Source organism: Corylus avellana, chromosome 5 (genome assembly GCF_965113065.1).
Source record: "Corylus avellana chromosome 5, dhCorAvel1.hap1.2, whole genome shotgun sequence".
Classification (NCBI taxonomy): Eukaryota; Viridiplantae; Streptophyta; class Magnoliopsida; order Fagales; family Betulaceae; genus Corylus; species Corylus avellana.
This window is the reverse complement of record NC_142494.1, coordinates 24,643,928-24,665,312: the sequence shown is the minus strand read 5'-3', so window position 1 is coordinate 24,665,312 and position 21,385 is coordinate 24,643,928. Positions and strand designations below refer to the sequence as shown.

Genomic DNA, 21,385 nt, shown 5'->3' with positions numbered 1-21,385 from the left:
AAAAAAAGAGCGATATAACAAAATCAAATCTAGACCGTTGAAAAAACTACAGACAACACTTAAACAAAATCCTACTTATTTAATTAGACCTTTCATCTAGGGTATGTTTAGGAATTAGCTTAGGTGTTGAAATAATTACAACAGATGCATCCTCTTGCACATCTATTAATGTTTATCTTTTTGCAAATTATCAAGTTCACAATGTTAGAATAAATCAATAATAAATATATTCTTTCTCCATAGCATGTATAAATAAATCTAACAAAGTCATACCTTCAATATTTTCATGACAAGCCTTCAATATATACTTCCATCAGTCTCTTGTAGATGCCCAAACATATAGAAGAAGACTATGTTTTGTGTGGGGAAAGAGACTATTACTCTCAACCCTAATTTTCACATAATGACCTAGTGAAGCCTAATGGACAAACTTCACTTATATATAAGGTGAGAGTAAATGGTTTCCTCATGTGTCCACAAAATGGGCCCAAAACAAAACAAATGACTATGCTAGTCCACCCAAAATGAATAAATACAACAGTCTCCTACTTGGACAGCATAAGTCATTTAATCACACAAATAAGCATTCTTTTTTTTTTTGACATATCCACACAAGAGGAGGGGGGAAGGGAGGATTCGAACTAGTGACATTCGCTTCATAAGGCGTGGTTTCCAACCAATTGAGCTATCCCTTGGGGACCACACAAATAAGCATTCTAAACGCACAACCTGATCAAAATTGTTTGCAAGTAACAAGTTAGAATACACCGATAAGATGCATGACATATAACAAGTACTTATAATCATGTGACCAAGAAAAATAGAATGCAAGTGTAAGACACAAGTAACACAAATAGTGATCACTATATTTTTTAAATGAAGTCCACTGAGACTAATACACAATGTCTCACTGAGACTCACACACAATGTCTCTTATCTCAACATCAACGCCATAGCTAACACAAATGCACACAAAACAATATATATGGCAACACAAAAAATACTCACGATATACACAAGGCACATAACTCCAACTAATTTAATAGAACAAAAGACTCTAACAACCCCATATGAGTCGCATGCTCCTAAAGCACTATAGGAGCCAAAACCCTTGGTCAGTGGGTCCACCAACATATGTTCTGTGAGAGTATGCATTACACAAATGTGAGATTCAGCTAAGTTTCTCTCTAACAAACATATACTTTTATGTCAATATGCTTGTACCGTAAGGAGCTCCTAGCGTTCCAAGAGAAAGAAAATTGCTGTAAAATTAACACAAAATATCTCTAATGGCATCACAATGACTTCTAGAATACCTAGCCCTGAGATAAAATTCTGCAGTCATGTATTCTGACACGTAGTCTCACAATAAACTACACATTATGTCTCCATAATTGAGGAAGCTATAAGTATTTGTATGACACTTTTCCACAAAATAGGTCCTCCCACCATCACAAATACACTACTTGGACAACTAAAATAATTGACATCACAATATTCAACTACATAATGAATGTGGATTACCGTTACATTGGCACAAAGTTCCTAGCACCCCCGCAAGTACCTTAGTACTTCTTTGCAACTTTCAAGTGACTCAAGTATTTATCAAGTACACCCACAATATAATCATATGATTTTATGTACATACTTAAGTGCACATCAAGTACACACAGTTAACGAAAATATGATTGCTCACTACAAAAATCAGTTTTTTTTTTTTTACCATTGATTTCTGACGTGTCAATGGTACTGACACATCAAAAAACTCTTTCTGATGTGTCTCAACGATTAGAAGTTATTACATTTTCACAATATGTGTTTTTCCAGGAGATACATGTCAGGATCACCAAGAATTGATGATGTCATAATAAATTGATGATGCATGTGAAAACAGAAATATGCACTCATAAATATCCTTATTCACCAAATAGTAAGATTTTTATCTTATATACATGCTAGAGCTCGCAACACACATTGCACTCTTACACATTATTTTCATCTCAAACTCATGCTAGAGTCTCTAACATATAATGAACTCTTACGTACTATTTTTTATCTCACATTCATGCTAGAGTCTGCAACATATAATTGACTCTTATGAATTATTTTTATCTCAACTCCACGCCAAAGTCCATAGTACACAATGGACTCTTACGCACTATTTTTGTCTGAATTCTATGCTAGAGTTCACAATACAAAATGGATTACTACGCATGATAAAGCAAAATAATTAAATACAAAGACTTAAAATAACCAACTATCGAAAGGATAGGACTGGATAACCAAGTGCAAAGTATTTAACCATTTTCTTCATTGTCCCAAGCATCCTATCAAATAATAACTTACCAATAGGGCAAAATAATTATCCGTATGGACCTTGGTATAATAGTTCACAAAATAATAATTCAACATATATTTATTTATTTTGAATAATATCCAATAAAACCCAATAATTTATCCTGATTAGTTTCACGATAGGTGAGCACGTAACCACTCAAAATCATTTATTTCGATGAACAACATCATCCATATTGAACAACAACAAAAACCCCAATAATTTATCATGATTAGTCTCATGATAGGCGGGTACATAAACACTCAAAATCATTGGTTTGGTCTACAACAATAATATCCACATTAAACTAAAGGTTCATTTATCTCAAAATGGATATCATAATAAATGCACATAATTCAACTTCAATTGGAAGATAATAGAAAATCATAAATATTACTTTCAATCATAATCAAAATGAACATTAGTCATAAATTGTATATCTCATTTAAAAACTTTTCTAGGGTAAAAGTGAAAATGAAATCAATTTATTTGTCCCACTTAGTCTAGAAATATTTTGAAATAATTCATTAAAATGATTACCAAGTGCACATTTACAATGATAAAGACACAACATATTAAATAATTACTTGATAGTCATTATAAAATATTCTGGACAAAAATTGATTTTGTTCATTTAAATAAGAATTTTATATTCGCAAATAATCTCTAGATTTACACCAAAATATCTTTCAAACAAGCTAGAGATTTATCCAATGGACACAAAATAATATTCAATCAAAATAACACAAAACCGTAACAAACACCAAATTACATCACATGCATGGCATCATTGAATTACAATAAGGGCAATGATGCATCATGTATTAAACATGCCGATGCTCTCAAAGTTCGTAAAACCCTTTATTGAATTAACGATAAAATATAATAATTTATTGCAGTTAGTCTCATGATTGATGAGAGCATAACTGGTCAAAATCATCAATTTTATTTGTAACATAATTATTCATTCATAAAAACCATTTATTAAATTTACGATAAAATTCAACAATTTATCACAGTTTGTCCCACGATAGGTAGGAACATAACCGGTCAAAATCATTGATTTTATACACAACACAATTATTCATATTGTACAAAATTCCTTAATCTCAATAGAAATGTATATAAATTTCACAAACAATAATACATGCACCCTTTATTTATTTATTATAGCACATGCCTTAAAATCAGTATTTGTTCATAACCAAATATTCCAGAATCACAAATCTAATGAACAATGTATACAAAATAATACGTGTATACAAGATAAGCTGATATTAACATTTGCTTTCTTCAATATAATACTTACCCCTTTCTTTTCATTTTTCAATATGGGACATAACCCTCACACGTGCATTTACAACAAATCTTCCCTTTACGTGTGAGTTTCTTTTACATTGACTCAACTCTCTCTTATATGTGAGTCATTTTACAAATCATAGTGTCACGCATACAAGAGTTATACCAATAGCATTTTATCAACTGAAGGGTTGGAACCAAAGTTTTATGAGAAAATATATAACTTACTACTCCCATAAGATGGCATATCTCCAAGAAATAATGCTTAAAATCTCTTGGGTAAAAAACGCATGTTGCTCATGACAAAGGAAATAGAAAATTTTGAATTTTATGTTCCACATTTAACACGCATGCATGAAATTGTCAATCCGTGCACCATAAAGCTTACATCTTTATGTTGAACATAAATATACTATTTAACACATTAATAAATTATGCTAGACAAAAAAAAAATTCAATCAAAATAAACATCACATATGATTGAAATAAATATCAATGGAGTTGTCAAAGCCCTCATTTTTAGGGATAAAAATAATATGTATACTTAAAACCATATGTATAAATAAAAAATAAAACAATGTTTATATTTACAAAAATAAAACACATTGTTGAAATAAATATTGCACAAAAACTTATCAATCTCAAAATAAATACCGCAATTGAGACCAATCTCTTTTTCGTCAAAACTCATATCCAATAAAACCAAGTTTATAAAAAAATATAAACAACTCATAATTGGATATAAGAAGACATGAATCTAGGAAAAGTTCACACAGATTTAATCTTTAACTACTTTGCTTGATAAATATATAAATTAATGTCAAAGCAAAAGTCGCATCACTCCATAACATATGCACACACTGTTGAAGTTCACACATAGCTCTATCAGATGTCCATCTTTAACTTTTTTTTTCTTTTTTTTTTATTTTTTTTTATTTTTAATAAAAATTAAGTCCTTATGCTTCGACTTTCACTTTAGCAATCAACACAAAGATGGCTACTTTAAACAAGTTGGTACAAAACCCAAATCCACAATTCAAGAAAAGCCATAGTTAAAATTGTCAAATAACCCATAAATGTATGGCAAATGCCAATTTAGTGTTGAGAAGAATACAGAAGCAGGGAGCAATTTATTACATGACACTAAATTCGGTTAGTCTTTATGAATTGATTGATGCACCCATTCTGCTTAGACCTATTCCATAACATAATTATGGTTTGAGAATTATATAGGACCCTAAAAAATTGTCTGGGTAATAGAAAAAGCTTGTTTCTTCTAATTTTTTTTTTAGAAGTTTACGACAACCCATTATCAATTTGGACCCAGATTCAGCAAATCCATTATCACCAATAATCTCATACCACCCAAAACACAAACAATATGTGATTCATAATCGAAAACAAAACCTACCAAAAAAAAAAGGGCAGTAGATTAAGCGACTTACGAGTATTTGGCACAAAAATCAGGATTTTTCGAACGGTATGCTTAGATTACTCATAGAAGTGGTGGCGGTAAGAAATTCAGATCCACTACCACCTCCACTTGAAATCAAATCTCGTTTGTTCATAATATTTTTCAGATAAAAAAAAAAATCAATCTAAAACGAGATTTATCACAGCCATGAAGAAAAGAAACAGAGGCTCTGATACCAATTATTAGAATAAATCAATAATAAATCTATTCTTTCTCCATAGCATGTATAAATAAATCTAACAAAGTCATACCTTCAATATTCTCATGACAAGCTTTCAATATCTACCTCCATCAATCTCTTGTAGATGCCTAAACATATAAAAGAAGATTATGTTTTGTGTGTGGAGAGAGACTATTACTCTCAACCCTAATTTTTACATAATGACCTAGTGAAGCCTAATTGGCAAACTTCACTTATATATAGGGTGAGAATAAATGGCTTTCTCATGTGTCCACAAAATTGGCCCATCCCATTATAGGCCTAAAACAAAACAAATGACTATGCTAGTTCACTCAAAAGGAATAAATACAACAATCTCTCACTTGGACAACATAAGTCATTTAACCACAAGATAAACACAAATAAGCATTCTAAACGAAGCTCTTCTAGCCCTTCCTCAACTTGACTCATCCATTGTAAACATATGGCTTTTCCACCACTCTTCGAGAAGACAATACAACACTTCCCCTTTATTTAAACTTTTTGAATCTTATGATACAATTGTCACCATTTAAAATGTTGGATTCTGTGATTGTGAAGTTGTGGAAGAATCTTGAGGCGATCTCACAGGTGAATGCATGACAGGCTTTGGTGGAACTTGTAAGGATTGAAGGCTACCTTCTAACATCTCTATTGCTTTACCCATTGATGGCCGATCTGAAGGACTGGTTTGAGTGCACCATAAACTCACAATTATCATCTTTTTTATTGTGTCTTCTTCCTCATATGTTATATTCTCCAAAGTTACAAAAGTTTCACCTTGTTCAAGTTTGTTATAAATCCCTTGTGGAAAATAAGTTTCGCTGGTTTGAGAGAGCCTATTATCAAATTTCTTTCTTGCTCCAACCATTTCAAGAACCAACATTCCGTAGCTGTAGACGTCAGACTTGTGAGAAACCCCACCAAAGTACCGATTAAATACTTCTGGTGCAATATATCCTGCAGTCCCTCTCATGCCTGTCATTGACACAATGCTCTCTTTTGTTTTGCATAGTTTAGCAAGGCCAAAATCAGAGATTTTTGGGTGCAAATATTCATCCAAAAGTATATTGTGTGGTTTTATGTCAAAATGTAGGATCCTTGTGTTGCAACCACGGTGCAAGTATTCTAGCCCTCGAGCAATGCCAATCGCAATCTGAAACATTGTCTTGCTATCCAAGTGACAATTATTAATTAGAGATCCTTTATCACCTATGAACCTATCAAGAGATCCATTATGCATGAATTCATAGATTAGAGCTCTTTTAGGCCTCTCGTAGCAGAAACCTAGAAGAGAGACTATATTAACATGCGATGTTCTACTAATGCTAGCCACTTCATTAATGAATTCTTCTCCATTACCTTTGGACGTGCTTAGAATTTTCACTGCAACCATACGCCCATCAGGTAGCTTCCCTTTATATACAGCACCAAATCCTCCTTGTCCTACTTTTTCTTTGAAAGAGTTGGTTATTTTCTTCAAATTTGAATAAGTATATCGCTTTGGGGCCATCAATCCATAACTCTTTATGATTTGCTCAGTCTTGAAGTGATCATTCTTTGCATCTCTGTTCCACCAAACCATTGAATTACTTGAAAAGTGTCCTCGCTTAAAGCTATAGATAATCACGAAAGAGATCACTACTATCACTGCAATCCCCATGGAAACACCTGCACACGAAGAATGTTTTAGGTCACGTACTTCATTCGGGCAAAAAAAAAAAAAAAAAAAAAGAAAGGAAAAATACACTTCTTTTTTTTTTCTAAGCAGGAAAAATACACTTTATTTCCCTAAATTATTCACCCATTTGCATTTTTAACCTCAATGTTTAAAAGTGACATTTTACTCTCCCTCCCCCCCAAAATTATTTGACATTGATATTTGACCCTCTGAAGTATTTTGCGTCGACATTTTACCCCCTCGAAGTAGCTAAGTTTTGGGAGGTAAAGGGTCAACTCAAAAATTCTTCGAACAGGTAAAGTGTTACTTTTTAAATATTAAGGTTAAAAGTGTCAATTCAAATATTTTAGGGGTAAAGTGTCACTTTTTAAATATTGAGGTTAAAATACAAATAAGTGAATAGTTTAAGAGTAAAGTATATTTTCCCAAAAAAAAAAAAAAAATGAAGATAAGAGAGAGAAAGAAAGAAAGAAAAATGAACAAACAAGATATTGTAGACGTGACAGATTCACAATGGTTGTAAGTTTGTAACGCCATAAAACATTACCTATGACAAGGCCTGCCTTACTAGAACCTTTACTGCCTGCAATAGTCGAAAGATACAGAAGTGTCAGTCCAATGAGCACGAAAAGATATTTTATAGAGGAACATCTTTAATCAGCTAGCATCACCATACACAAATAGTCAAGGTCTAATTTAAGACCAACATTTAATCCAATTTACTGCTTTTTGAAACCGATATTTTGATTATTTTCCCTCGATTTGAAGCCATTGAAGCCTGGGAACAAACAGGTGTCAATGGGGGAAGAAAGCAGGTGACAAATCGAGTGTAAAGACTTTTAAAGGCTATCGGACAAACCTAACGTGACAAAGACATTTTTGTTACAAAATACTTTTTACCATTTCTACCGTTTCCATCACAAAAGCAACGTCCTAATTACTAATTAGCCTGCCAAAATTACCGATTTTCAGAATTTCATTTCCAGTTCTCCACCATCAGTCTCAAACAAAACCGCAATTTTTGTCGAGAAAAAAAGGTCGAATACCTGGCGCCGAACACGTCAGATTGCCACAAAGGCAAATGGGTTTGCCCGACTTCGAATCAAACCCACATTGCGCACCACAAACCAGACACTTGGCACACGTATCACCGTACACATCGTTATAATTCACCTTGAAACCCTTAACTCTCCATCAAAATCTCCTCAAGCGTCGTCCGATTAGGTGTGAGCTCCAACGCCGACATTTTGATGATTTTCAGGCTGACACCAACGTTGCATTCAGTAAGTCTCAGAATCGGATCGGTAGGAACTGGACCGGTCAGATAATAAGCGTCGGTCCGGTTCGCATTCCCAAGGAAGCTACAATAAAACAGATTAGGAGGCTTCGCGGGAAGACGGAGACCACTAGAGGAGCAACCATAGAAGATGGTGAGGTCCTCAGTGTCAGTAGCGTACGTGAACCCAGAGGGCTCCAGAGTGGAATTGGTGTATTGCCTTGGGCAAGTGGTGTTCCAGAGGTCCAAGCAGGCGAGGGTCATGGTTCTGGCGGCAGGGATGTCCTAGATACTGTTCACCATTTGACCGGTTGACCATCAACTTTGAAATTTCAGCCTCAAAATGTCACACAATTTTGACCATATTGCCCTTGCACTCCATCCTTCACTTACTGTATTTTTTTCCTGAAAATCCCCAAAGCACTCCCCCCGACGCTCTATCCAATTCTTCTTCTTCTTTAGCGCCATTGCTCAAATCCCAAATGAACTTTTTAAAACCCCACAAATTCCCACTCAGTCCCTTCCTCTGTTTCCTTCTCGTATTCATCGCCAACACGCCGACTACTACCTTTGACTCTATAGTCGGAGACCGAAACTCAAACCCCGAAGTCCTGTACACCCAGCACTGCAACGATGTCGTTCTCGAGTCCCCATTAGCCCCCAAAACCTCCTTCTTATCCTTGTCTATTAACACCTCCAATATCCTCCAGCTCAGCACCGGATTCTTCTCCAGTGGCGACCGGATTTTCAACCGAACCGCCACTGATACCCTGAGAACTCTATCAATTTATCCCCTACGATTTGCAGAAGACCGTCTCCGCAGCGGAGGCAGGAGAGGAACTCGGGCGCGGCGTTGTATTGGAAGAGGCAGCAGGTGGAGGAGACGCTATAGAGGGAGAGAGTGGAGGGACCGTTGATGGCTGCGAGGAGATAGGAGTCAGGCCAGGCCTGGACCCAGCAGAGGTCCTGGATGTCGGGTTTCGATGTGGAGTCGGTCTCGAACCAAAGAAGCGGGGATCGGGCGCGGAAATCGAGGATGCAAATGCGTCCCTGGCGGTCGGCAGTGGCGACGAGGAGATGGGACGATGAGGGATCCATGGAGAGGAGGTTGCGGCGGAGGGGGAGAGGAGTCCAGCGAATAGAGGTGACGAATGGCGAGAGGGAATTGGAGTTGGAGGGGCTGGGAGAGGGGATGGGGATAGTGGAAATGAGCTAGAGAGAGCGACCACGGATATGGAGCTGCCGGTCGCGAAGGCCAGGAGGCCCGAGGGGCTCAGGTCCGCCGATCCAAAGTTGTTGCGGCTCGGCGGCCCCGGGAGCGTGCAGTCCCACGAGTCTAGGCCTGCTGCTCCGGCTGCTGTCGGTGCTCCTCTTGGGCTCGACATTGCCGCTTTTTCTGTCGCCGTCGCAATTCCGAGTGTACAGAGATCTCTCTGACGGTTGGGAGAGGTTTTTATTTTATTTTATTTAGTCTGACTTTTCCCTCCGAGGGAACTTCCGGTATGATCGCTGGGTTGTGTGTTCAAAGGTTGGTTTTTTACTTTGGAAAATGCATTTGCTCAGACATAAGAGCGCTCGCTTTTACGAGTCGTGTGTTGGGATTTTTTTGGAGAAACAATTGAAGGGTAATACGGTAAATGCACGTCAGGGAAAGGAGCCACAATTTTGACTGAACAGTGTCTAGGCTGCGTGGGGCTTTTGCCAAACACCACCTAGGAGGCTTCAAGGGCAGACTACTAGAGGAGCATCCGTAGAAGATGCTGAGGTCCTCATTGTCAGTAGCGTACGTGAACCCAGAGGGCTCCAGAGTGGAATTGGTGTATTGCCTTGGGCACGTGGTGTTCCAGAGGTCCGAGCAGGCGAGGGTCATGGTTCTGGCGGCCTGGTCGAGCAGGAGGACTCGGTAACTCAGCGACGCGATGGTCAACTTGGGCGAGTCATTGTCGCAGGAGAGTCGGAACTCGGGCGTACTACAGTTGCCCGGGTGGGTCGTATCGGTGAATGGGTAGGAGAGGTTCTTGAAAGGCCCACAGTCGAAGGTCTGGGCGTATTTGAAAGGGAGGGTGGAGGTGTCATCGGAAGGGAACGACGTCGTTGTGACGGCGACGGAGAAGAAGAGTAGGACGGAGACGAAGATAGCCGGAGGGAAGGCGATTGGGGGCATCGGTGAGGAGTTGAAGTGAGGGGTTAGAGGAGAGAGATGGCATGGATGAGGTAATAGGGTAGCTGGTCGCTGGAGTGGCCCGAGTGGGTAAGGAGTGCGCAGACTGCTTCGAACAAGGCTGCCTTTGGTTGACTACACTATGCGTATGTGCACCAGCTTTTGAAATTGGAGGCCGTCTAGAACTCTGACTATCCTCGTCGTGTGGATTTTTATTTCCTCTTTCTTTCTTTCTTTTATTATTATTTTTTTTCTTTCTAAATCAACGTTTCTCAATTCTATAAAATAATAAAGAATATTGAACAAAAGAAATCTCAATTATTTGATCTGAAAATAATATTTAATATTTCTTTAAAAATATTTTATAAAATATCCTATCATAATTAAGGTGCATGAAATGAAAGCCTCTCGATCCAATATAGCCTTTGATTTGGACAAGCCGGTAGACCTAATTTGACCAATGAATATTAATAGACAAAAATGGTTTTTTATGTGCACATCTTTTATGTACTTTTTATTTATACGGTTGATTTTAGATTAACAATATTACATGTTAATGATATAGATGATAGACATACAAATGTGGTATGCATAAAAAAATATGCGAATAATGTTCTTTGAAAAATGTGATTCTGTCTCTCTCTCTCTATTTAAAGAATATTTGCATAAATTTTTCTGATGCCAAGCCTAAATTTTTACAGAGTGCCAAGCCTAAATTTTTCAGATGCCAAGCCTCATGGACTTGTAAAGTTATGCCTCCTATTGATCCTCCCTCAAAACAATTACTAATCAACGAAAAATTACCCCAATATCTGCATGTTTCAAATATAATATTTATCATGTTCAGATCATGTATAGGATGGATGACGCATATATGCCCGAAAGCAAGTTCGGAGTTTTTCCTAAATGATTTATCCTAAACCAGAGTCAAAGAAAACTATGTTAGCTACGGATCGAGGAGCCTTTTTTCTCCGTTAAAGTGGCCACGCTTAAGCAAAAGGAGATACCGATCTGCATGCTAGCAACCGAGCATCTAAACAAACATGCAAGAAATGAAGCAAGAAAAACAGCAAAAGACTTACCTGTTGCTGTTAACGCACAAGTGGATGGGAAAGTTCCATTTGCACAATGGCAAGCGAATTCGCTCGTGCTTGTGTTGTATCCACACTGTCCACCGGTCGCTTTACATCCATCACACAAACTGTTATCTGCATCCCACCGCAACATGAAGCCGCCATCGATAGTTTCTTGCAGTGTAGATAAATTGCCGCTCGCAGGTTGAGCTGCTGATTGCAGAACTGGAACTTTAACGTTGTAGGTGCACGCCCCCAATGAGCTAACGGTACTGTTGACATAGTAATTGGTAGCATTGGTACCGTTTTTGGGGCAATCAAACTGAGTAATATCGACCTGCTGAGTTGTAAGAGAAGAAGGGCATGTTAGGAAATTAATCCTATTTCCCAAGACCCGTGAGATGCGAAAAATAAGAAGAATGCGGAATAACAAAGATAAGCAATCACACACGACACAAAGATTTAAGTGGTTCGGCTTAACAAGCCTACATCCACTGGCGGAGACGACCCGAAGAAAATCCACTATCAAAAGATGGAGTACAAAAATAGTAGAGAGAAAATCACTCAGATCCCAAAGCCCCAATACACCCAAATCTCACTATCACACAAGAGAGATTATTCCCAAAATAGAATACAAAAGACAGATGTACAAACTCTTCTTTTGCTGGAACGGATGGCGGCTGATCTCTATTTTCTTCTCTCACTCTGCAGCACCCTTTTTCTTCTAATCACTTGTTTTTGGCTCCTCCAAAAACCACCAAGAAGAAAACACCCTTGCTGCCCTTGTACCTCCTTCTCTCAAATTCTCTCTTTTTCCTCCTCCCTTTGGTGCTTCACGTTTTTGGCACACACAAATTCACCTTGTGCTTTGTTCCTTATATAGAAGCTTTAACTCTCCTTTTACATGTTGGTCTAGGACTTCTACTATAAGTCAAACAATGAGTCCAATAACACATAGGAGAAGGACTCCAAAACAAACTTGAACAAAAGTCTCCTAAACCCAAAAGGAGTAAACCGGTTGAACCAAAAAACCTCTCCTACTTGAAGAAGGAGACAAAACATTGGGTCCCACCATGACTTTTAATTCAAGTCATACTTAACAATCTCCACCTTGACTTGAATCCCATCAAGTCTACCAAAACGTGTCTCGTCCGATTGTCTCCGCCTCAGCCCCTAAGGGCAATCACACTCCACAAGTGTCACTCAAGTCCAAGTGCCTCTTGAACTTGAGCATAGGACTTGGTTTAGACATAACACCATGCCTCCCTATCAGCCCCGTCGACCGTACAGCTTTCTCCGATGACTTTTTCTTCCTGTAGACCCATCTGCACCCTTTAGCCTTCTTTCTCTTGAGTAATTCTGCCGATTCACAAGCTTTACCATTCCGTAGTGACTCTACCTCTTTCAGCGTACCATTCTGAACAGACGATGGATCTCCACTACTAGCTGCTCGAGCAAAAGAAATCATATCCTCAAAGCCATACCTCTTTGTTGCTTTTCGATCCTGTTTCTCTTTGCCTCTTGCTAAAGAAAAAGACTCTTCCCGGTGCTGTAAGTTTCTTGAAGATTTTCTGTCATCACATTCATCCGTGAGTGAACACTGTTTATCAAGCTCCACCTCCACGAATTGTTTCTCTTTCTGCACTGTACTTTCAGAAAGATCATCTAAGTTAACAAACTCAGACTTCTTCGGTTCCTGCTCTGTAACTTCAGGTTCTGCACTTGACCCATCCTTGTACATAGCACACTCGTTAAAAGTCACATTCCGACTTCTAATGATCTTCCGATTTTGATCATCCCAAAATCGATAACCGAATGTCTCATCTCCATATCCAATGAAGAAACACTTACTAGATTTACCATCTAATTTACTCATAGCATCAGACTCAACATGGACATACGAAGCACAACCAAAAACTTTCAGATGTGAAAGATTTACCTCTTTTCCACTCCAGACTTCTTCCGGTAGTCTATGGCTCAGGGGAACGGAAGACCCCCTATTTATCAAATATGCAGCAGTGCTTACTGCATCAGCCCAGAAAGTCTTTGGTAACCCAGCATGCAACCTCATACTCCTAGCACGCTCATTGAGAGTTCTATTCATGCACTCAGCCACGCCATTCTGCTGCGGCATTCCTGGGATAGTTTTCTCCATTCTAATCTCATTCACTGCACAAAACTGTTTAAACCCCCTATCTTCGTATTCTCCTCCATTGTCTGATCTCAAACGCTTGAGCTTCAAGCCCGTTTCAGTCTCAACCATGGCCTTCCATTTCTTAAAAGTCTCAAATACATCAGATTTACTTTTCAAGAAATAAACCCATACCTTCCTGCTTGAGTCATCAATAAATGTGATGTAATACCGCGAGCCTCCAAGAGATGCCACTGGTGCGGGACCCCACAAATCCGTGTGTACCAGCTCCAGCTTTCCAAGATTAGGTGCTTTGCCAACTTCCGCGAAACTCACCTTCTTCTGCTTCCCTAGGATGCAGCCTTTACACAAATCAGAATCAACTGACTTCAACCCCAGTAGTTTCCCTTTTGACATAAGTACCTTCATCTCTTTCTCGCTCATGTGCCCAAGCCTTAGGTGCCATAGTTTTGAGTCAGCAGTCGTATCTACAACAGCATCTGTATCCTTGCTGTTCGTGGTCATATAGAGAGTATTTGTTTTATGACCAGTAGCCAAAATCATGGCTCCCTTGCTGACCTTCCACTTTCCACCGTGGAAATAAATAGAATGCCCTTCCTCATCAAGCTGTCCCACTGAAATCAAATTCTTTTTCAGCTCCGGAACATGCCTGACCTTTTGCAGCTTCCATACCGAGTCACTGTGAACTCTAATGCGAACATCGCCTAGGCCCACAACATCCAGCGCCGTTCCGTCAGCCAAATACACCTTCCCGAAATCTCCAGCAACATAGTTCTCGAGAATTTCACGGATCGCTGTCGTATGAAAAGATACTCCCGAGTCTAAGACCCAAGAATCAAGGGGACTGTCAACAGAAAGAAGTAGGGCATCATATACTTCTTCTGTCACTACGTTTGCATAATCATTCTCAGTCTCCTTCCGCAGTTCCCTACAATTCTTCTTGTAGTGGCCAGTCTTGCCACAGTTCCAACACTCAGGTTGTCGGTCGAATCTAAATTTGCTTCTCCCTTTTCTGGAATTTGATCTGCCTTGACCAGAGTTTCTATCTTGTCCTCTGCCCCGAGTCTCGAGGTTTAAAGCAGCACCAGAACAAGAGGCTTCACCCGCATCTCTTCTGCGAACCTCTTCACTGAGAATCAAATCTCTGACGTCTTCATAGCTCAGTTTACTCTTTCCTACAGAGTTACTCACAGCCATCCTCACTGCTTCCCAGCTATTTGGCAAAGATGCCAAGACGATCAACGCGCGAACCTCATCATCAAAATTAATTTCCACCGAGGACAATTGATTTGTGATGGTGTTGAACTCATTGAGATGATGTGCCACCGAAGCTCCTTCCGCCATCTTTAGGTTGAACAATTTCTTCATCAGATGCACCTTGTTGTTAGCCGACGGCTTCTCATACATGCTTGACAAAGCCGCCATTAGACCTGCTGCTGTCTTCTCCTTTACAACGTTGTGTGCAACTGATTTTGACAGTGATAACCTGATAACTGCTAGGGCTTTGCGATCAAGCAGAGCCCACTCGCTATCATCCATGTCGTCGGGTTGTTCTTCCAAAAGAGGTTGATGAAGATCCTTCCCATAAAGAATATCTTCAATTTGTACCTTCCAAAACCCAAAATCTTTGCCGTCGAACTTCTCGATTCCCATCTTTCCTTCTTCACTTGCCATCGCTCCCACTCGAACCAACAGCTCTGATACCAGTTGTTAGGAAATTAATCCTATTTCCCAAGACCCGTGAGATGCGAAAAATAAGAAGAATGCGGAATAACAAAGATAAGCAATCACACACGACACAAAGATTTAAGTGGTTCGGCTTAACAAGCCTACATCCACTGGCGGAGACGACCCGAAGAAAATCCACTATCAAAAGATGGAGTACAAAAATAGTAGAGAGAAAATCACTCAGATCCCAAAGCCCCAATACACCCAAATCTCACTATCACACAAGAGAGATTATTCCCAAAATAGAATACAAAAGACAGATGTACAAACTCTTCTTTTGCTGGAACGGATGGCGGCTGATCTCTATTTTCTTCTCTCACTCTGCAGCACCCTTTTTCTTCTAATCACTTGTTTTTGGCTCCTCCAAAAACCACCAAGAAGAAAACACCCTTGCTGCCCTTGTACCTCCTTCTCTCAAATTCTCTCTTTTTCCTCCTCCCTTTGGTGCTTCACGTTTTTGGCACACACAAATTCACCTTGTGCTTTGTTCCTTATATAGAAGCTTTAACTCTCCTTTTACATGTTGGTCTAGGACTTCTACTATAAGTCAAACAATGAGTCCAATAACACATAGGAGAAGGACTCCAAAACAAACTTGAACAAAAGTCTCCTAAACCCAAAAGGAGTAAACCGGTTGAACCAAAAAACCTCTCCTACTTGAAGAAGGAGACAAAACATTGGGTCCCACCATGACTTTTAATTCAAGTCATACTTAACAGGGCAATCATAGTAGAGCGTCAGGTTGGTCGTGGCTGATGAATCATAATCAAAGACGGTGAAATTGATGGTGGTATTAACGAGCGTGGCAGGACAAAGGCTGTTCCAGTAATCCTCTCTTGCAACCTTGAGAGTCCGCGACACGTTATCGACTTGAAGGACTCGGTAATTCATGGAGGTGATTTTGATGAGTGGGGTGTCACTGCTGCAGTTTAACTCAAAAGAGGGGTGGCCACAATAGCTTGGCCTATTTGATCCCCAGAAAGGATAACTGAGGCCCTCAATGCCCGCACAATCAAATGGTTGGCTGCAGTTTAGGTATTGCTCATCATCTGCGTACAAAGACGATGGGAAGTGGATCAAGCACAAGGCTGTTATCACCAACGACAGAGCGATGGTTGGGAAGAGATTGGGATGCATCTCGATGGAAGAACGAGAGAGAAAGTGATTGCAAGTTATGAGATTAGAAAAGGGAGAAGGGGAAGATGATATGCTATTAAATAATTCTTATGAATTGCATCATAATGGAGCTGGTGGGCTTTGACGAAGTTGGGGTTTGGAGGGTGACATTTTTCAAAGAGATGCTTCTATTTGGAACTTTACCAGCAATGGTCAATTCACAATTAGGTGACAAAGTCCAACAAAACGACAGTGCTTAATATTTCTAACGATTCCCTAACACGGCATCTAGATGTTCTTGCCATGTTATAGAACTCATATCTTAGGAAGGTCTGAAATCAGTTTTAAACTATTGCTCAGTCAAACATAGGAGCCGCCCTGCAAACAAAAAAAACTCACCTAAACTGCAATTTTTTTTTTTATTTTTTTTTTTACTTCTAAGCCTCTAATACAACACAATCCACGTCATCTTAAACATATATTAAATAAATAAAAAAAGATCAAAGTCAACCAACAACCAGGTAAGACTCAAAAAGATCAATCCCGTACTTGTTACTCATGTTCCTTTTAAATCCTCCTAAGTGGGTGGTTAATATTTCAGTGGAAATCTGGTTTGGCTCTAGCTACTTCTAAGAGGGAAAAATATGGCCAAAATTTTCGGAGTATGCTATAGGGGTAATCTTAATTAAGGGGAATCAGAAAAAGAAAAAAAACTATTGAGCTTAGGGAGATATTATATATAAGGAACTACGAAAGACTTCAAAAATAATCACGAATACATGAAAATTAATTACAAGGATGCTAGTTGAAGTATGAACAGAAGCCAAAAGTTCTCTCAACTCTCTGGTTCATGGCTCAATCGAATCTCAATTCAGCTGAAACTCGTACGTGGGGCTTTTTTAATTGCATGCCTGCATTTTTCTATACCTGTACGTGAAGTCCAACATCACTGCTTTATGATTAAAGCTTCTATATTCTTTGTCTAATAATTTCTCTTTACTCTCTTTTTTATACAATCATTTCTAGTAATATTTTTTTAAAAAAATAAATTTAATCTTTTAAGTAAGAAAATACTCTTTCTCATATATCTAAACTCAAAATCTCTATCTCTTAACATATATATATATATATATGTTAAATTATTGTTTATTTTAAAAATTAAAGCCAAAATTCTTACTAAAAAACCTTATGCTTATCCTAAAATGCATTCTTCTATATTAACTTCAACAAAGTCTAAGCCTGTTTTTATTATTTATTAGTTTTTATTTTTATTTTTATTTTGTGATAAATCTAATCCCAAGTACTGTTTGTTCTCTAACATTGCAGGGGTGAAAAGGCCTTGATCAACCCACTAAGGATATAATAATATTAGTGGTTTTTTTAAAAATAAAATAAATTCTATTTTTGGCCTCTTTTTTTGTTTTTTTTGGTTTTTTTTTTTGTTTTTGTTTTTTTTTTTCTAATTTTTGATCTTTGTATTTGCTTTTTCACCCTCTCAACTGTCAGGTTCCGAATATGTGAATATGTTTTTTGAAAAATACGACTCTCTCTCTCTCTCTCTCTCTCTCTCTCTTTTTGATTAAAGAATATTTATTTTTCTAAGTATATACTAAACTAAATATTTCATTAACCGAATTTGGCCAATGTTATGCAATCAATCAAATCAAAAATCAATAAATAAATTGAAAAGGAAAATAAAAATAGACTTAAATTAATTGTTTTCAAATTTAGTATAATTATCTTCTTTAATTATATTGTTACTCTCAATGGGCTCACTATTCTAGTCTCCCCTATTTTTTATTGTTCTACTTTTATATTGTTTCCTAGTCAAGAAAGACAATTTAAAAAAAAAAAAAAAAAACAAAAACCATAAATAATTGTCTTTTGCCGGTCCCATTGGACCCTGTTGACCACGCTAGTCACCATGCACCTGTATGATCATTGGTTGCCAGTGTGAATTCAATCTACCTAACACAAATCAATTTAAAAAGTATGCCGTGCATGATACACGCCATTGAAGAAATTCGCCTCTTTTTTATTATTATTTTTAATATGGTTTCTAGTCCAATATTTTTGCTTGGTGTAGGACATTCAGCTTCTTTCTTTTCTAAGAAATTAAATGATTAGAGGAATCAACTCCGGCTTGGTTCCATAGCCTTTGATCCCCATCTAACTTCTAAGTAGTTGCCTTAAATTATTACTTATTTCAAAAAATTAAGTGAATAATAAGAAGTAAATTTAATCACTTAATCATTACTTTAACAGAATTAAAATCCTAAATATTCATCGATCAATGACATATTGAAAATCCAAGAACCAGTCCATCGTTGACCATACTAGATTTTTCTGATGCCAAGACTCATGGGCTTGTCTCCTATTGATCCTAGCTCCCTCAAAACAATTACTGATCAACGAAAAATCACCCAATATCTGCATGTTTCTAATATATATATTTATCATGTTCATGTATTGGATGTGTAGTGCCCCAGATTTTAAAAGTCTTATTTTAGATATATTTATTTGATGATGATTAGGTAATGACATTTATTCTTGAGGAATTTATTAGATTATATGATATTGATTCGAGATTATATCTGATTATTTTATTGGGTGATTTAAGAGAAATGATAATTGATGATCGATTTATAGAATTTGGAGTATGATTTTAATAGTTGGTGATTGATTAAATGAGGACAATAGACAAATTATTTTTAAAATGCGAGTTAACCTACAATACTTGCTCATAATCACCTTATCTTTCTCTTTTCTTTTATTATTATTTTTTTTACTATTTTTCCCCACATCTTTGCCGACCAACCCACCTAATTCTTATTTTTTTTCTTCTCATTTCCCCATTTTTCTTCACAGCAGCCCCACACCCACTTATTCTCCTACTTTGAATTATTGACTAATGCTTTGTACTATACTTTCTCTCTCTTTTTATGAGGTCCTACCCACTTTCTTTTCTTCCTTCTTTCTTCCTTTCTTATTTTACTACCAGCACACTAACCCCTCTCCTCCCCCACTTTCCCCAATGCCACTTATTACCACTCATTGCTCCTAACATTCTTCTTCCTTCCTTCTCTTACCACACGGTTTGGACTTTCCTTTTCATTTTCTTGACTTCACCTACTCTCATTTCTTATTACTTAACGGAGAAGAAGAAACAATAAGATAGAGAGAGGGAGTTTTACGGATGTAAAAAGGAGAAGACAGAGGGAGAAAGAATGTTGCAATAGAGTGAGAGATGGACAGAGTAGCATGAGAAAAACAAAGCGGGTGAGATGCTGAGGGGGAGAAACAGAGATTTAAAGGATGACCAAAAGAGAAATTCGCAGAATAAAAAAGATAGGTTCTTCAAAGGTAAAATTCTTCTTCCTTTAGCTATGGGTATTTGATTTTAAGTTGAGTAATAGGCCTTAGATGAGAACCTTTATGATTTAATCATGATGATATTGGGTGGTTTCACTCTTGAGAATTTTGAATCAGTATTGGGAGTTGATTCTCTATTTTAATGGGTTAACTTCCCTAAAGGAGTAGACTGGAGTTAATTGATTTTCGTGAATTGTTATTAATTTAGTTGTGAATAAACAGAGTGGAACAATAAGATATTTTTTTCAAGATGATTAATTAGCAGTTTAAAGACTGCTCATAGCTTCAGTCTAGAAGTAAGTAGATTCACTACCCCTTCTAAAATTACTTCATGTCATGCTATTTATTTATTCTTGTATCAAATTGTAAATAATTATTTTATTTACCTGTCATGGAGATATGTTGCATGCATGAAGGATTTCTAAAAGAATTATTTAGAAAGTTTCTATTTCTTTAAATACTTTCTAAGTACAACAAGTTATATTTGGAAAAGTTTCCATTTTTTAGAAAAGAAAGTTAAGAAATGATGATGATTATAAGAAAGAAGAATGATGATAAACCCTCCTACATGTTGCCCTAAGATGCATCAAAAGAAGTACAAAGAAAAGTACAAGAAATGAGTTAAATGTTATGAAATGAGGGCACATGTATGGAGGAGAATATTTTTGGCCCCAAGATAAGTAAAGATGAGAGGAGTTCGGTACCGATACTGGGATGGAGGCGAAACCACTGAAGGAGGCTATGCCAGAAGGTGGTATTCCATCAACATGACCGTTAAGTGCACCAAGAAAAGAGTTAATTGACGGTCGGGCATGGCTGAGGCCACAGCTCAGTGCCATGGTCACAAGGACCCGCAACCCTCGTGCACAGGGGTAATAGTGTACATGGGCCCTAATATGAGAAAATGATAATATGATTTACAATGATGATATACTATGATGATTTATAACGATGATTTATGACGATGATCTATTACTAGATGTAATAGTATGTATATATTACGGAATATGCAATCGTACTTACATGTATTATTATGACTGGATGTATATTTATTTGTGAAAACGATTTTCAAAAATTGAGAACAATGAGTAAAACTATTTATGGTTGTGGATTTTACTTGCAGGGCCCCTTTTGGGCTCATTCAGTTTTATTTCTTGTTTTCAGGTAGAAAGGACGCTGGAATAGGAGGCCGGAATGGGGATGGGAATAAGTATTAATTTTCAAAGTCTTTTCATATCAGTGATTGTAATAATATGATATTCCGCAACTAAAATTTAATGTTTTCTAATTTCGCTTGTAATAAAATCTCTTGAATAATGTTTTATACATTTATCGTATCCTTTAAAATCAAGTACTCTGATAGACCTTATAGATCTTTGCAAGAACTTTGTTGTAAAAGAAGAAAAGTGGCAAACTCAGCCTTAACGGGCTGAGGATGTTACAGGATGGATGCCATATATGGCCGAAAGCAAGTTTGGAGTTTTTCCTAAATGATTTATCCTAAACGAGTCAGAAAAAA

At 37.5% G+C, this 21,385-nt stretch overlaps 1 protein-coding gene across 1 annotated transcript; it reads right to left on the bottom strand.

Moving 5' to 3' along the window:
• Window positions 1-5,777: 5,777 nt before the first annotated feature.
• LOC148585959 (LEAF RUST 10 DISEASE-RESISTANCE LOCUS RECEPTOR-LIKE PROTEIN KINASE-like 2.1) lies at window positions 5,778-16,550 on the bottom strand. Its single transcript, XM_088516228.1, has 4 exons — window positions 16,083-16,550; window positions 11,504-11,846; window positions 7,997-8,034; window positions 5,778-6,978 (listed from the first exon to the last, which is right to left on the bottom strand). The coding sequence occupies exons 1-4, from the start codon at window positions 16,513-16,515 to the stop codon at window positions 5,840-5,842; spliced, it is 1,953 nt and encodes a 650-aa protein (XP_088372354.1). The 5' UTR covers window positions 16,516-16,550; the 3' UTR covers window positions 5,778-5,839.
• Window positions 16,551-21,385: the final 4,835 nt, after the last annotated feature.

Coding starts and splice junctions, on each gene's coding strand:
- LOC148585959 (XM_088516228.1), bottom strand. CDS start 16,515: ATGCATCCCAATCTCTTCCCAACCATCGCTCTGTCGTTGGTGATAACA. Junction 11,847..16,082: donor TTGCCCTGTTAAGTATGACT/TGAATTAAAAGT, acceptor CTTCTTCTCTTA/CAACTCAGCAGGTCGATATT. Junction 6,979..7,996: donor TCGACAAAAATTGCGGTTTT/GTTTGAGACTGA, acceptor CTTCGTGTGCAG/GTGTTTCCATGGGGATTGCA.